At 42.8% G+C, this 16658-nt stretch overlaps 2 protein-coding genes across 5 annotated transcripts in view; both read right to left on the minus strand.

Moving 5' to 3' along the window:
• The window catches only part of LOC308146221 (ELKS/Rab6-interacting/CAST family member 1-like), a 127192-nt gene extending 116999 nt beyond the window's left edge, over nucleotides 1-10193 (minus strand). For all 4 annotated transcript variants that reach the window (XM_080517933.1, XM_080517932.1, XM_080517931.1 and 1 more), the window contains exons 1-2: nucleotides 9975-10193; nucleotides 889-1723 (exon numbers count right to left, since the gene is read on the minus strand). In XM_080517933.1, coding sequence (XP_080374059.1) covers nucleotides 889-1386 — 498 coding nt within the window. In that variant the 5' untranslated portion in view covers nucleotides 1387-1723; nucleotides 9975-10193. The remainder of the gene's footprint in view (nucleotides 1-888; nucleotides 1724-9974) is intronic.
• A 2107-nt stretch (nucleotides 10194-12300) lies between these two features.
• LOC308146222 (E3 ubiquitin-protein ligase TRIM39-like) lies at nucleotides 12301-16256 on the minus strand. The gene is made up of 2 exons (XM_080517934.1): nucleotides 16167-16256; nucleotides 12301-15227 (listed from the first exon to the last, which is right to left on the minus strand). Exon 2 carries the CDS (start codon nucleotides 15223-15225, stop codon nucleotides 13447-13449), a length of 1779 nt encoding a protein of 592 aa, XP_080374060.1. The 5' UTR covers nucleotides 15226-15227; nucleotides 16167-16256; the 3' UTR covers nucleotides 12301-13446.
• Nucleotides 16257-16658: the final 402 nt, after the last annotated feature.

Consider the following 16658-nt stretch of genomic DNA (forward strand, 5'->3'; position numbering starts at 1 on the left):
TAGCAGGTTGCTGAAGCCGGCTCAAACCCACCACACACCCTCGCTCCTCGGTGAGCGAGTGCAGAATGTGTCTGGAGGAGGAAGGATTCGAGCTGCAAACTTCAGCCGATTCTGCCCCGGACGATGTAATAGTTTCTTCAAAATGAACAGGATGTTCAGATCTGGATCTCTAAGCACTTGTCCTAAATGAAATCAAATAGCATTCGGAATGGAAAAAAAAAAAGAAAGAAAATTCACATTGGGGATGCATGTGACTAGTCAGCTAAATGATTAAACATCCTGCCCCTCCCTCCGCGAGTCGGCACCAGAAATATTAGTGGGCTTGTGTTTTATTCATGTACAAGGCGCTGGTTAACTGCCATGCAGCCGCCCGTCACCAGTCTGTGCTTTTTTTCTGTGTGCGTCAAAATTCAACGACATCAGCACATTAAAGCGCGCTCACCTGCCTGCTCTCAGACAACAACACGGCTCGTGTATATGACTTTAATAGCTTGAGAATAAATGCTTCAACTCGTGGCTGATTTCGCAGCTTCCCACCAACTGCTATTCCATCCCTGGACATGACGGCACACTCACTTCCTCCTCTTCCTCCTGCTCCTCCTCCAGTGTTTACGTTAGGACTCCTCCCTACGATAGCCACCCTAAGCCTGTGTGATAAGGCTTACTCTGTATTTTCTGGGACAAAAAGTTTCAAATACTGCGAATTGTGTTTTCCTCTCCCACAGGAGCCTAATTCACACAAAACCGATACATTAGAGAAGTAAAGATGAACTGTGATCAGTCTGTATAAAGTACCCTGGCTTCAGTCGTGCTGCACAGACTTTAACCTTCACGCACAATTTTCCTCGAGCCGCCAGCGATAAGGCATGGAAGGCGGGGATGCTTCACCTGTCTCATGGAGTGGGGCACGGTGGCCGCCTGTGCCGGGTGGTTCTGCATCTCCCCTCCAAAAGAGATGGCGTCACTGACCATGAGGGCTCCGGCACTCCCTCCGGTGTTTATGTTGGGGCTGCTCCCCATGATAGCTGCCCGGACCCCGTACGGGACCCTGGCCCCGGCCCTTCCCAGGGTCATGGTGCTCTTGGGCAACGAGGGATTCAACCCGCTGCCCAGACTCCCGATGCCCACCGGGTCCTCGGCCGTGTCGGTGAAGTACATGGGCCCGCCGGTGGCGTAGGCGGCGTTAAGCGACTGGATGTTCTCCATGGACAGGGTCTTGCAGGCGCCGGTGAGGCCGGCGGCGGAGCCGCCGCCGCTGTTCCTGCGGTGGCCCAGGCGCGGGGAACGGGGGAGGCGCGGCGAGCGGCCGGGACTCCCGGACGCCGAGCCGTTCCCGTTGGATCCCACCACGTCCAGCTTGGAGACGGACCGAGAGCTTCCGTACATGGCGAGAGAACGCTGGGCGCAATGTGGTAGACGTGTCCGAAATCAAATGTCCGAATGAGGCTCAACCAGAAAACATCCTCAGAATCACAGGGAATGCGGAAAGCAGTGAATATGAGTCGCGATGGTGGATCTCTGCGAGAAGAAATTGCCGTCCGTCTTGTGCTGTAGCTCCTCTTGAGTTTAAAAATGTCATAGTGTTAACACAGCTGTGATCAAGGCTTTTTCCAAAAACCTTGTTGTAATCCAGGGGCTTTGTCAGAGAGAAGTAATCAATGAGGGATCAGATCAGGTGAAAGACAATGAGAGAGTCCTCACAGTGGGGGGGCGACGAGATCACCTGAAGAAACAAGAACACACAAACACAAACAGTATTTAGTGTCTGAGTGCGTCACTTTGAGTAAATTACTGACTAGGCTTCTTACCGCGAGATAAAGAAACTTAGCGACACACACGCAAACATAATCATAAGTGCTAACCACTTCCATTCTAGTCATGGTATATTTCTACTCTGTCTATGTTTAGGATCGCAATAAAAAAACCTTGATATGAAGAATAATGTTCATCCTGTTGTTACATTTTGATAAATCTATTTTGCACACTTGGCTATTTTCAAAAAACGCAAACATTGTCATTTTAAAACGGTGGCTACAAACTGCTAAAATTAATTTTAGATAATGAAGACAAAAAAAAGCGTGGGATCAGCTGAAAGGAGGATCCGCAAAAAAAAAATAGTCGTAATATTTGAAAATGTACAGATAATAGAATAAAAACAGGTCAATTGATGAAAAGAGCTTGAATGGCCTGGCTAAAAAGGTTAAACCTGCTAAAAATGGCTAAAGAAGCTCAAACAATTCAAAATTGTAGTCATAACACATCATTAATGTACATTTAGCAAAATTGCATAAAGAGCTTTATAAACTGTGTGATATTTTATGATTAAATCTATTTAATGGCTCCAGAAGACATTTGCTTGTGGGAAAAGTGAGGGGGGGGAAAAAATATGAATGTTTTGACGGGACCCCTGCTTGTATAGAACCAACTGTGTGTCCTACACTTCATCTGTCTTCTGTTTTAATTTCTCTCTAGTTTCCTGCAGATTCTTTCTTCGGAGCTAAAAGTTCCCGATCTGAGGTCTGATGTTCTCTCCTCTGTTCTTTTCTATCTTTACTGTCAGACTCCAACTGGTGGAGGCAGATGGCGCCACCACTGAGCCAGGCTCTGCTGAAAGCTTCCTGTCAGAAGGAAGTCCCTCCTCTTTCCAACTTTCTCTCATGCTTAGACTATGACTTTTTGACCCCCCAGACACTTTATGTAAGTAAAAAAAAAATGAGTCACTGAGCTGTTAAATATCTTTAAATGATACAAAACAAGGATGCCGTCTAAGCAGTCAAATCCTTTTCTGTTTACAGGTCAAAAAATCAAATATAGGAGAGCTGAATCACTGATTACCTAAAGAACTGCTCTAGATGCCAAAAATACAAACTGTAATTCTTTGTCTTATTCTGCCTATGCAGCCTAGAATCATCCTGTGTCTGTTGGATTAAACAACCCTCAGTAATAAAACCAATTAACTCAGTCAGGTTAATGAATCCTTCCATCCCCGTCTTATCGTGCTCAGTTCCAGAGAGCGATCACTAAAGTGGTTGCCTCATTTTTTGCACACGATGAGCATAATTTATGGGAGCACATATGTTTTCTGAAAAATGTCACAGGGGTTGCGGCAAATTTCGGGCTTGTCTGACTGCTGCAATACCTCAGCGCTCGTCAACTGTGCACATTAGCCTGCGGACACATGACCTGTTGGACTCACACACTGGTCACCTGATACACACTCTCCCCTTGCAACGAGTCACTTGACCCTCTTTTGAAGTCACAAGAGAGGAGAAGAGAAAAATTCAGCTAAAGTGTTTTGACTTTAAACAAAGAAATGCTGCACTTATTGGGGGGGGAATCTTCAGGAGCAGATCGAATTTAAACAAACAACACAGTCGGAAGGAGGCCGACCCCTCCGGAGTTTCCCGGTCGCTAAGGAGCACAGATCTTTGGCCGGGGAGACGCTGCCGACAGCCAGTCGGGTTCACTCGGCACGCGCGCTCTGAAACGCAAACAGGGACCATCTGTTCCAGCTCCCTTTGGGCCAGAAGAGCTCACACCTGGACAGAAGCAGGCCGGGACCCGGCCTCCAGGCCAGGCACACACACCGACATGACACCGACTTGTGCAGACGAGTGAACGAGTGAACGAGTGAACGAGTGCACAGGGAGCGGAAAAAAACTGAACATATGCGCAGAACTACACACGTCGATCTTAAACAAACACAGATAGATGGATAGGATAAGAGATAGATAGATAGATAGATAGATAGATAGATAGATAGATAGATAGATAGATAGATAGATAGATAGATAGATAGATATAATTCCACCCATGCAAACAAACCCTGAATATTTACAGAAGGACACTCACATCAGCTCAGTGGCCATGAGTGATCATGTCCACACACACACACACACACACACACACACACATACTGCAGAGACGGAGAGGAAAAGTGAGTCCGGGGCTTCTCCTCCTCCTCCTCCTCCTCCTCCGGACCTACTGACCTGTATATAATGAACACACTCGTGCCCCAATTTTTCATTATGATGCAAAACCGCCTCGCTTGTTCAGATTTCACTCAAGCGCTTACTGAACACACACGAAGGCTTGTTCATATGCTGAACAAAAATATAAACGCAACACTTTTGTTTTTTGCTCCCAATTTTCAAGACTTTTTGTATATCTATATACTATATATACTTTTTCTATATATGCCAAAAAAAAGGCCAATTTCTCTCAAATATTATTGACAGATTTGTCTAAATCTGCGTTCCCCTTTGCTGAGATAACCCATCCTACCTCACAGGTGCGGCATATCAAGACACTGATTAGCCAGCATGAATACTGCAGGTGTGCCTCAGGGTGGCCACAATAAAAGGTCACTCTGAAATGTGCAGTTTTGCTTTATTGTGGGGGGGGGGGGGGGGGGGTGTTTGCTATGCTAACAGCATTTAGCAAAGTAAACACTGGGCAGTCACTGATGTTTTTTGTTTTTTTTAAATTACCTCTTGGAAAACACAACAACAACAACCGTGTTATCTATGGTGGTTTTGTGGGCTGCAAGTGGAACACAAGCGTCTTAGATTTCAAAGTAAAACGAGAACCCCGCTGGCTATTTGCAAACACACCAGTGACGCAGCCGGCATCATGAGACCTTTCACACGACTGTGAGGCGGCGCGAGGAACATCCGCGAAGCGGCGCCGCAACGCCGAGTTCACGCGAGTTCGACGTCGACCTGAGAGACGGTAAATCTTCACCCGAGTTACTCTCATCTCGACTCGCCCAGTTGTCAGCAGATGCAGTTTGGTGAACTTAAAAGTCTCCAACAAAACGTTGGGGAACGACTTTCTTAGCAAGTTTATATTCACGTTGCCTGAAGTGCCACGGAACGTTCATCTGTGAACGAATCTTCTTTTCTCTGATAACCTGTCAATCACTGGAACTTTAAAATGTCAGTGGAGTCCAAAGAAAAAAATGTCATCGTGACATTTTCAAATGTCTTGGAGAAAAAATTAATAATAATAAATCAACGTCACAGGAAAGAAAATTCTTCTACGATTCACAAAGATGGGCCAATTCATTTTTAATCACAATCAATTTAACAACCACAAAATAGAGTAAAATCTGTAATCAGACTGAAGAAAACTTCTCACGAAATCAAAACGCCTTCTGTTTTTGATTCTGAACCAGGGCTTGAAAATCAATCTGACGACTAAAATAACCTCCATTAAATCCACTCAACCCTCCAAAGGAAGCGTGTCTCTTGTGTGCAGCCACAGCGGAGAACAGATCGCACTGAAGTCGTCACAAAGCGAAGCTCAATTTTTTCCCAATCGGACTAACTTCATGCAGCCGATTTGTTCATAAACCAGCAGAATCATTGCTGTTTATTGACGCATTTCTGGCCGTCGGATAAACTTGCATTCAATACCAGTTCTTGTTTGAAGAATCTGACCTTTCAGCGACTAAATACTTCACCATCCACAAGTGAGAGACTCACTTTGGGAAGTACAAACCCGGAGAAACAAAGAGTTTAGTTGTAGGCTGGAAAATCAGAGAAGTTAAAATGGTAAATAGCAACTTTCCAGTGTTCATCACATTCACACCACTGACACTTTCTGAGGTTCAGATAAAAAGATGGTATTTGAACCAACAACCTTCCACGTGTATGTCTCTGGGTTAGGGTTGGTGTATGAATGTAGAATGAAGTGAGTTAAAGATGATTATATTGTTATAGTTTAATAACAAATATATTTGATTTGTGTTAAGCAGACGTTTTGTAAACGTTGCCATGTAAACACAAAACTTGTCTGAAACGCAGAAAACCAATGCATTTTCACCTAAAATGTGTAAACGGGGCCTCAGAGTCAGAATTAAAGTCGATGCCAACGATCCCATTGAAGCGTTTAATGAGTGGCTGGGAATCAGGCGACATATGACAAATCTGTTCTATGTTGCACCTCTAAACAGAAGTCCGCCGTCGCGAAAGACGATTTTTCAGTCAAACGCGATCCATCTGCTCTTCCATCTTCCCCCTGCTCCCCCTGATGCTCTCCCTTCTTCCCGCCGCCTCTCTCGCCCCAACATCAGCATTCCTGAAGGTGTTCCCCGTGTTCTATTTATGTGCCGACAACGTGACACACGCGCCCAAGCCTGCACTGAGCCAGCTGCTGTTTGAGCGCGGCGGCTAAATCTGACAAAAGCTCGCCTCTCGCCCTCATAAAAAAAACATAATAAAGGATCCAGTCTTGAAGAGGGAACTTTTAAAAAGATCCTGCTACCTAAATCAAATATACTCTTGTGGGCTGCTCATCATTTGCCCTAAATGCTAGTGCAGTAACAGTAATAGACACGACTTTGTAGCTTTTTGCTAATTCTCACAGGCAATGAGCATAAATAAAATTAAAAGGAATCTCTTAAGTAAAGAAAAGTGAATTGTTGAAACACTCACACTTCTGATAAGTGTTTTTACTTGAGCTGCCTTTCTGCGTTATCCTGAGGTTAACTGGTTAAACTGTGTGTACACACACCCACTATGACTGGGTCACGTTGGGGGACTACTTTTCCCGACGCAGACACAAATAATTACAGCAAATGTTCACTCTTTTTAACCTTTTTAACCAATTGATTCCGCTTTCGTATTAAAAGTCTTTCATTTTTGACATTTCAAGGCATGAATGCATGGAAGCTTTGATTTATTCTTCTGCCTTTTGCCAAATGTGCACTGCATATGACAATAACGTGAAAACAATCAGTGAATTGTTTTGGATTGTGGAGGACCAAATTGGAATTTACTGCTGCCTTTGCAGCTTTATGTTAGGGTGAGGGTGTCACGGGCCACGTACTGCCTATGCCGCGTTACTAATATTTGAATATTTGCCACGCTGTTTGTGTTTCTTGACTGCGCAATTTCTTCGCCCTGCGCTTTTATTTTCACCAACGAGTGATCTGGCTTTCACTTTTCAGCAACAGCAAGCTTTTACTGCTGCAGAACTACAGCACCCGCTCTTCTTTATGGGAAAAAAATTCAAAAGTGGATTTTTTTTTTTACACTATTGAAGGTCATACAAAGAAATGGTTGTTGTTGTTTGTTGTCTTTCTGAAGGTTTTTTTTTTCCTTAATAAAATTTGACTTATTGTCGTGAACATGTGATATCTCACAAATCTTGTTGCTACATCACAGTAGGTCGACTGAGCTGTGGTAAATTATACATTTTCGTGTCAACATAAATGGCAAATTCAATGCACAGAAACACGTCTATGAAGGGAAAATTAAAAAAAACAACAAAAAAAACAGAAATCAACAGTTCTGCTTCTGTATTGCTGTGGGTTAGAACTTCAGATGCACGTGTGCTCATATGAATGAAGAAAAACAAACACGGCGCAAGGCAGCCGCGTGAATCCAACATCTGCAAACTTTGGTTCACTGCAATTGATTTGTCGCAGTACATAGGTCACACGGTGCTGCTGTTTGCTTTAAAGCAGGTCGGATATCTTGGATTTGGCCTGAATCCAAAGTATATTATTGATGCCAAATTGAGATAGCAACCTGTTGTTGATCTATGTGTTATTTACTTCCACGCAAACACAAGCAAAGTCCTCCATAGACTTTACGAGATTCACACCGAGATCCATTGATCTAATCCGCTGCGCGTATACGGCATGTTTAAGACACTGGGAAGCGCGATAGCGATACGGGTCGGATAGCATCAGCGCTACTCTATTGTGTGCCACAGGAGGAAATTAATCCCCGATGTAGGCCGAGCAAACAAAATGCATACACGATCAGGCGCTCGCACACACAAACGCGCAGAAACGCACATCGCGCGCATCTGATCTCGGCTGCTTGCACACATAACAAATATGTGAACGTGTACCGCCGAGACGCCGCAATTAGCATAAAGGCAAGGGGGGGGGGCGTGAAACTGATTCCGAAGTCCCCTGGTTTAGCAACCGTCCAAACATTTGGAATGAAAATACATAAGGAACTTGGACTATATAGGGAAATTACACTTGAGTAATTGCAGATGACTGAATTAACATACTACGTCAAGTTAACCAAACATTATTTAGTTATTTCACCTCAAAAGGGAAGGAAAAAAAAGCAAGTGCTAAAAAAATAAACTCAAAAGAAATCAGCAAGTAGAACCTTTATATTAGTTTTACGTTTGCAGTACTTAAACGGTTTACTTACTTTGAACGTCCGGGTGTAAAGGGCTAATCTTAATAGATTAGCAGATGTAATCCAACACTGACACCCGCAACTGCAGCTGCGATTATTTATTTTTATTCCACAATATTGCTTTATCACCTTTTTTAGTGTCTTAGCATTTTTCAGTATGAATCGCTTGTACTTTTTGTATTTTTTTTCAAAACGTTGTATTACACATCTAGTAGTTTATTTTTTAAACAGTAAATCTAAAACAAATCTTGTTTTTTTTGCGAGCTTTTATAGGTTACAGCTTATGCTGGTCCAGCATTGCTCTCTGTCGCACTTCCCTGAAGCTGAATTTAACTTAAATAAACATTTCAACTTATTTGTATTTTATTTCCCAATTTGCCTTTTATCTCTTGGATAAAAAAAAGGCACAATGACTAAACTACGCAAAAATGCTAAAATGGCTATAGTTTTTAAAAGGGACAAAAACCTTGAAAATGAAACAAAAAGAAGCAAAACTGCTTAAGAAAGAGATAAAATAGTTGAAATGGTTAAAATGGCCTTCCTTACCATGGTCATAAGACTCTACAACACCCTGTAAAATAGCGTTTTAGCCCATATTTGTCACCTTTTACATATTAATATACAAATCTTCTCATTTAAGTCTGTCTTAATTGATATTCAACTTTATTTCTAGTCATTCTGTGTGGAGCAATTCTAAAAGGCAATTTCTTGAAATAAAAAAAAACTATTTCAATTCTATTCTACTCTATTCTAAAATGTCAAAATTGTCCAAAAAGAAGCATGAAACTGCTAAAATCAGGCAGGAAAAACATGCTGACAATGTAATGACCTGTTTGCCATCATAAATTACAATTGAAACTTTATAAATGCCACATAAGACACAGTTGTTGTACAAGTTTAGAAGCTGCGTTCACCTCGTTTCCAAGGTGAATTTGATCCGGTGGAAAAATCCTACAGGTTGCAGCCCCCTGCCTCGGACAAAGGAAGGATGGGTTCGGCCCTGCAAAAGGGTTTTTGTTTTTTCCACCAAGTAAAATTGTGTAAACGTACTGCCTTATAACTCGATGCCAAGCCTGAGCTGTGCAGAGTCTGGGCATTTAAACGTGTTTACAATCACCTCAGTGACCGGAAGCAGCTCAGTTCCCAGAGGAGGGGCAGTGCAGAGAAAGTAAGGGGGGGGGGCTCCGACTGCCCCCTTCACTCCTCCACCTTCATCATATCACCTTCGCTCAGGTTCATCTGGCTGACAGAGGCGGTGTTATCAGTGGATCTTGTTGTCTGATATGAGTGAGTGGCTCTGCAATGTGTCAGCTGGCTGCGAAACTTTATGGATCCTGCAAGGGGGGGGGGGGTTTAAAAAAAATTAAATACAAAATTACAACACAAGTAAAAGTGTAAAGACGTGACCAAAAACCTTCATGTTGAAATCCACAGGTTCTCCTTCCAGTGGGACATTTCACAAAACACTGGAGCTCATAAGAGGCAGTAGTGTCAGCAAACAGGCGGTGCAAAAATAAATAAATAATAATAAAGATATTCCAGGAATGTGCACGCCAGGGGTTTTGGAGAAAGGCTGTCATCTGCACTTATAATCGTATTTAAGAGGAGCAGAGACGAGACGTGCAGCTCTCGGCGTTGTTATTCCAGGGGAAAGCCGCCGGCCGCGCCGCTACCGACCGCTCGCGTCTTGTCCCCTATGACAGCCATCACGTTCCAACTGTTATTCTTCCTGCACGCTCGCGCCGGGCCCTGCGTAATATCTCGCATGCGTGTGCGCACGGTCACCCTGCGTGTTAAGTTACTCACTGCGGCTGTGGAACGAGAGCTCCGCGTTTCCAAGAGAGAAAGGCCAGTCACATATCCTCCTCCTCTTCCTCCTCTCCACTTCTTCTCCTCCTTCTCCAGCCGCTGTCAACCCCGCAAAGTGACGCCTCGCGAGGTAACAGACGGTCAGCCGAGGTGAGGCGCTGCGTCTCCTGGGGGGGGGGGGGGGGATTGGGTGTCCCTCCCTCCTCCGTGTCCGTCTCTCTGCGTCCCTCGCCTGTCTCTTCTGTCTATCTTTCCCTCTTTTCCGTCTTTTCCACCACTGGAGGCTTTCCCCACCGCTCTGCTCGGGCGCTCCCGTGACGTCACGACGGTGGAGCGCGCGCCCCCGACACGTCAACCCCCCACCCTCTCCCTCCCCTCTTCCACAGCCGGCGCGCGTGCATGATAATCTGATAATCTATTTTTAAAATGAAGCCTCTATATGACAAATGGCCACATTTGGTGGATTTCGTCAGGTTTCATCCTGATTAATAACAATGTTTTGAATACATAATAGAAAATAAATAAACAAACATTTAAAAAAAAACAATACAATATATAAACAATAAACAATACAAGCATTGGATAAAACAATTTACAAATAAAAAGGAGAGAGGCAAAGAGCAAAAATGCAATATATATTGTTTGAATGTGTAACTTCATAAATCGCATCCTCCATAGCACACATAGTAATCAGTATATAACCTGTATATCACTGCCACAACAAAACTATAAATGAAATAATAACACTATTAATAATATCATAGCATAGTGTAGTATAGTATAATATAAGTAATAGTATAATAGTAATAATGTATGTGTATATGTATATATATATATATATATATATATATATATATATATATATATATATATATATATGTTCTGTTTCTTTGGGTTTTTTTTATTTTGGACACTTCTTACAGTAAGTGATGAAGCAAAATTAGAAGAAAAAAAATTTATATATGACTTATGTATGTATGCACGTGAGCATGCATAGGTGGTATACTTGGATATAGATTAGTTATTTTGTCTCAGTATATTTTCATAAAATATAAACGCAATTGTTTATATAGATTATCAACAAGGGATTTATATATGGACATGGACATGGACTATGTATGTGTGTAAATATATTTTTGTATTGGTGTGCATATGTGCTGGCACACATGTTTTTGACATTAAAAACGTTTTTCTCTTGCACAAGTCTTAAAGTTAAAGTTTCCCTTTCAAGTAAATGGTAAATGGTCTAGATTTATATAGTGCCTTCTAACCACACGGAGTGCAGTCCCAAAGCCAATGGGACAGAGCTGCCATGCAAGGTGCTAGTTGACCACTGGGAGCAATTTAGGGTTCAGTGTCTTGCCCAAGGACACTTCGACTCATAGACCAGTGTAGACTGGGATTGAACCTCTGACCTCTCACTCCGAAAGATGACCACTCTACCACCTGAGCCACGGTCGCCCAAGTAAATACATCTTGGATACTCATACATCATTGCTTGCATTGGTACCTTATTATAGCAGTTTCAAATTCCACCAAAGCTTTACATTGTCTTGACATTGAATAATGATAATGATTATAAATGTGTGTTGTACACATTGATTGCGTAGCCCACCTCAGAGGCAATTTTGCCAAAAAATGATAATGAACGAGTGAAAAAATTGTAATTATATTAAAAAGAATATCCATTTAGGATTTAATATTACATAGATTGAAAAAAAAAATGTGGGTATTGTAACTCCAAAAGTAAAAACTGAGAACAATAAACTGAAAGAACTCCTTCACTATAGAAGTTGAATACTCCCATGAAATAGTCCAAAAATTGTAATCAGTCCACGCTTTGTGTAATTATAACAACCATAAAACATACAAAAACTCTGACGGTTTGGGTAAACATATACGCTTGATGTTTTATAGTCATTGATTTGTCCACTATTACAGAATATATTTGTTCCGTGATGCTTGGATATCAGATATATGTCAGGTTTATAGTCCTCACTCTGATGACGAATCCACCTCCATACGTCAGTATGTGCTGTATATAATACATCCAGGCTACTCTTGACATATGAGGTTCCTTTTCTTGACTGTCAATCTGACACATAATGATGAATTGTCCGGAAGATTTATTCATTTATTTCCCCCCCTCAACAAGACAGTGACAAAAAGACAGTGACACACACACACACATACGCAGACCAACACAAACGTCGACTGTGTCCCAGTTCCCTGGGCGCCAGCCAGTCAGCCAGCTGAGGTATAAATAGTGTGCAGGCTAAAGTTCCCCTTGAGAGAAACACATCAGGAGTGACGGACCGGCGCAAACCTCTGAACTGTGGCTGCTGCCCTAATGAACAGTGAGGATTTACTCCCTGTTGTGGCTTCTTTTTTTTTTTCTGGTTTGGTTTAGAGTTCTGAAATGATAACGTGTACAAAAAGTCTCAGTTTGATGCAACTTTATTGTTTTGAAATTGGGGGAACATTGTGCAGTTGTGAGTCGCCGCTGAAGTCAATAGGATAAAATCACACGTCGTGACAGAACAGACATATGTGATTACACAACTTTACTGAGCAGTATAGTTTCAAGCTATATTATTGTGTTTTTGTTCAAGCATGCTGATTAATGGCCTTTATATTCATTCATTTGTATATTTAATAAGTTGTTTTTTGAAAGAAGGGATTAAAAAGCGGAAAAAACACTGATAAAAGAACAAAATCTGATGCACTATTTATGATCTTGAAGTTACAGAATGACTCAAAAACAAGGAACGTAATGCAAAATGAAATACACTTGTATGGTTAAATCTTTGTGTTGAGTCTACAATAACATGGAACCATAGAAACTAGTATAAAGAGGAAGATTCTGACGTTGAGCAGAAGATAGATTAAGATATGGTGCCACCTTTCGGTCACAGCTATGCATTGCATCGTAATTGCAGGCATATTATTGTAAAAATAACAAATAAAAACATACAAAAACACATGATATTAATATACTGGAAACACTGACTTTTGGTGTTTTAATAAATGATACCTTAAAAAAAAAAAAATCTTTATTGTGTTTTCGCTGTGGAACAAAAGAACTGAAATGTATAGATAATTATCAATGGTTAACCATAGATGTAACGAAAAAAAACAACATATCCTCTCAACAGGATGATGTAAAAATTTCAACCAGTTTTCTTCATGTCTGCTCTGCGGTTTTTTAGTAGCCTTTTTTGTTTGTTGGTCTGTTTTGTTCCCTTTTGGCTTCACCAAATTTACCCTTAATGTAAATATTTGTAAAAAGTCAATAAAATAAAAATAAAAACATAGTTGAGAAGCAAAATGAACAGAGGTTAGAATGACCACCCGTTGCTTTAAAAATGTTGGTATCTACAGGTTTTTGGAATGAGGAACTAAGCAAGAACCTCATTTAAGAAAAAAAACAAAATAACCACAGTAGTTGATATATGCTTTTTCCAGCCCGTCAGGGTCCAGGAGATACAGGTGTGATCACAAGTTCACTGCTGCTATGACTTCCAAAGATTGAAAAAACAGGATAGAGCTTTGGTCTATGATTTGAATCATCACTTGTCATCAACCTGGTAAAAAAATCTACTAATGATTCGCCGTTGAACCTGCATCCAGCGATGGAGTAGATCAAAGTCTTGGCATCCACGTCGTAGAAGCAGACCTCACGCGTGTCACAATCGACAAACACTCCGACTTTCTCCGGTTTCCGTTTCAGGGAGAGTTTTTTCAAGTGAGACGCGTCAAAGCAACCCCAGCTGTTCATGTAGGATGCAAGAATCCAGCGTCCTTTCTTTGATACGGCCGGATTGACGACGCCCACCCAAAAGTTGTCAAGGCCACGGACCTGAACCTCGTAGTAGAACCTGCCTGAGGAATAACCCTCAGTCGCGAGGACAACCGGAGGCTGTGACTCCCCATTTGGGACTTCAGGAAGACAGAACCTGACGTCTTCGAGAAAAGACAGCCGCGTCCCATCCTCGGACACCACGAATCCAGGGGAGAAATCGCACTTGCTCATTCTCACGTCCACTGCATGTTGCCGCTGAATCATCCTCAGATGCTCCTCGGGCTTCGGCATAGAACGAAAAATAAGATCTTCTATCGGGTCCTCAGCTGCAGTGGCATGTTTCAGTGCCTCACAGCTACCCGACAGCCTGACCTCGTGGAAAAGCAACTCCATCTCATTATTGACAGCCTTTTCCATCCGAGCGACCGCGTCTCTCACGATCCCCGCGTAGAACTGAGGACCGTTGTCAGAAAGTCTCTCTGGCTCGGGGGCGAAGAGGTCCTCGGAGTGTGCGGGCATCTGCAGGGACGGCCACCTCCGCAGCAGGCGGAGATGGTCCTTCGTTTGTAAAAGCTGCTCCATCTTAGACCTCCTCCTCCTCAACCCGGCCACTTCTTGCTCCAGCACTGCGACACGCCCCGCGGCTTCCGCCTCCGCCGCTTCCTGCTTCTCCTGGATCGCCTGAATCAGCTCTGCCTGCCGACACTTCAGAGACGCCGCCAGAGCCGAGAAGAATGCATTGATGCTCGACACGTCGCTGTCCGACTCCACCTTGCTCCGCTGCATTGAGCCTTTGATGTCTTTAACACTGCTGGATTTCACTTTTTCCATCATCTTCAGTCCCGACGTTGCGGCCCGGAGCTCCGCGGTCTTTTCCCTGTGGGCCTGCTCCAACGGCACGGCTTGGTGAGCCACGTGGTCGTCTTTCAAACACATGAAGCAAATGCACACCTGGTCCGGCTCACAGAACAGCTCCAGCATCTTGTCGTGCCTCCCGCACACCCTGTCCTCCAGGTTGGACACGGGCTCGCTCAGCTTGTGCTTCCGGAGACCCGCCACTCGCAGATGAGGCTCCAGGTGACCCTCGCAGTACGAGGCCAAGCACGCCAGGCACGTCTTCTGGGCTTTGAGCTTTGGTCCGACGCAAATGTCGCAGGGCACCTCTCCCGGCCCGACCGGTATCTCATCCGCCGCCGCCGCCGCCCTCATGCTTTTAAAATGCTCCAGCATATCCCTGAACTTCGTGTTGACCTGGAGCTGCGGTCGACCGGCAAAGACTTCCTTGCAGATGGGACAGTGCGCGAGGCCACGGCTGTCCCAGTACCCTGTGATACAAGCCTTGCAGTAGTTGTGTCCACAGGGGGTGGAGGCGGGCTGACAGAGCACATCCAGACAGATCGCACACAGGAACTCGTCGTCGCACGGGAGGCTGCGGCCCGCCGCCATCGCTGGAGAGAATGAAAGACGGGGAGATTGTTACGCGAGTAATCAATTCACACTTTTGACGACCATTTTCAAGAACATCAAAAGCATAAATGTGACCGTTTGGTTGCTGTGGATCACATGTAGGCAACAGTACAATGATAAATGTTGTGCTTCTTCTGTGAAACTAGTTATAATATAACAGAGATTACAGTCTAAAGTTTACGGGAACATCCTAAAAGTGACCTCAAAGATATAAGATTTACCGACAATATGTACAAATAACCCGTTTGAGTTGTATTTCCATTTTTATATAAAATGATGTAGCAAGAATTGCAAAATGATTAAAAGGCTCTGACAGGCTATGCTTTTTAAACAGCCTTAGAAGATCCTAACCTGTTGTAATGTCGCGCTCCATCAAACTGACGGTTACAACTACTATACAATATAAAAGAATAACAATGTCAATCGGTGTGTTTTAGTTTTAGGAGGTGAATAAATTGAGGTAAATGATGATTGAGGATTGTTTGTGGTGCTGCAGTGATTGCAGCATTTCTGATACTATTGGATTTTTAAGTCACAACAATAGATATTAAATTACCCATATATATAGATATGTTGTTGTTTTTTATTATTATGTTAAAAGGTTCAGGATTAATCAGAGCGAGTTATTTATTTGAACATGAAGAATAAGTGACCATGTTGAGGTGGTTTTGGTCTAAACATGAACCCCTTTGATGGAAGCCAGTATTGAAATGAATAATGATTTCCCAGCCAAAGCTGGCTAAGTAAACAACTAAACACAAAACAGGAAAAGCAACTTTAACAAAGTGGCTTCAACATTATTGCGCTTGAAATGAAAGTTTTCACAATCAAAGAAGAGTAGCAGACGAGATTCCAGGAAACTCTGGGAAATAAAAAAATAAAAAAAAGAGGAGGAAGAAGACTAACTAAAATGTACCTACCGAGACGATTGTGTGGAAGGTTTAGCTTTGGGTGTGACTTCGGTTTCGTTTTCCTGCAGTGATTACGCAGTTTAGACTCACCTCCTCCTCCTCTTCCTCTTCTTCCTCCTCCTCCCCCTCTTCCTCCTCCCCTTATGGAAAAACTTAGTAAACCCACATCTGCCCTCACTGGGGCAGTATTTCACTCATTTCTCTTTGCTGTAAATCATCAACATTACAATTTTGATTTTGAAAGCTCTTGTTATGTTAATGTGTTCATACATACAGTACAGACCAAAAGTTTGGACACACCTTCTCATTCAATGAGTTTCCTTTATTTTCATGACTATTGACATTGTAGATTGACACTGAAGGCATCAAAACTATGAATTAACACATGTGGAAATATGTACTTAACAAAAAAGTGTAAAACAACTGAAAATACGCCTTATATTCTAGTTTCTTCAAAGTAGCCACCTTTTGCTCTGATTACTGCTTTGCACACTCTGCATT

The sequence above is a fragment of the Blennius ocellaris genome (assembly GCF_963422515.1).
Source record: "Blennius ocellaris genome assembly, chromosome: 22".
Lineage (NCBI taxonomy): Eukaryota > Metazoa > Chordata > Actinopteri > Blenniiformes > Blenniidae > Blennius > Blennius ocellaris.

Excerpts from the sequence above, each read along its gene's own strand:
- LOC308146222 (XM_080517934.1), bottom strand. The coding sequence starts at position 15,225 with ATGGCGGCGGGCCGCAGCCTCCCGTGCGACGACGAGTTCCTGTGTGCG.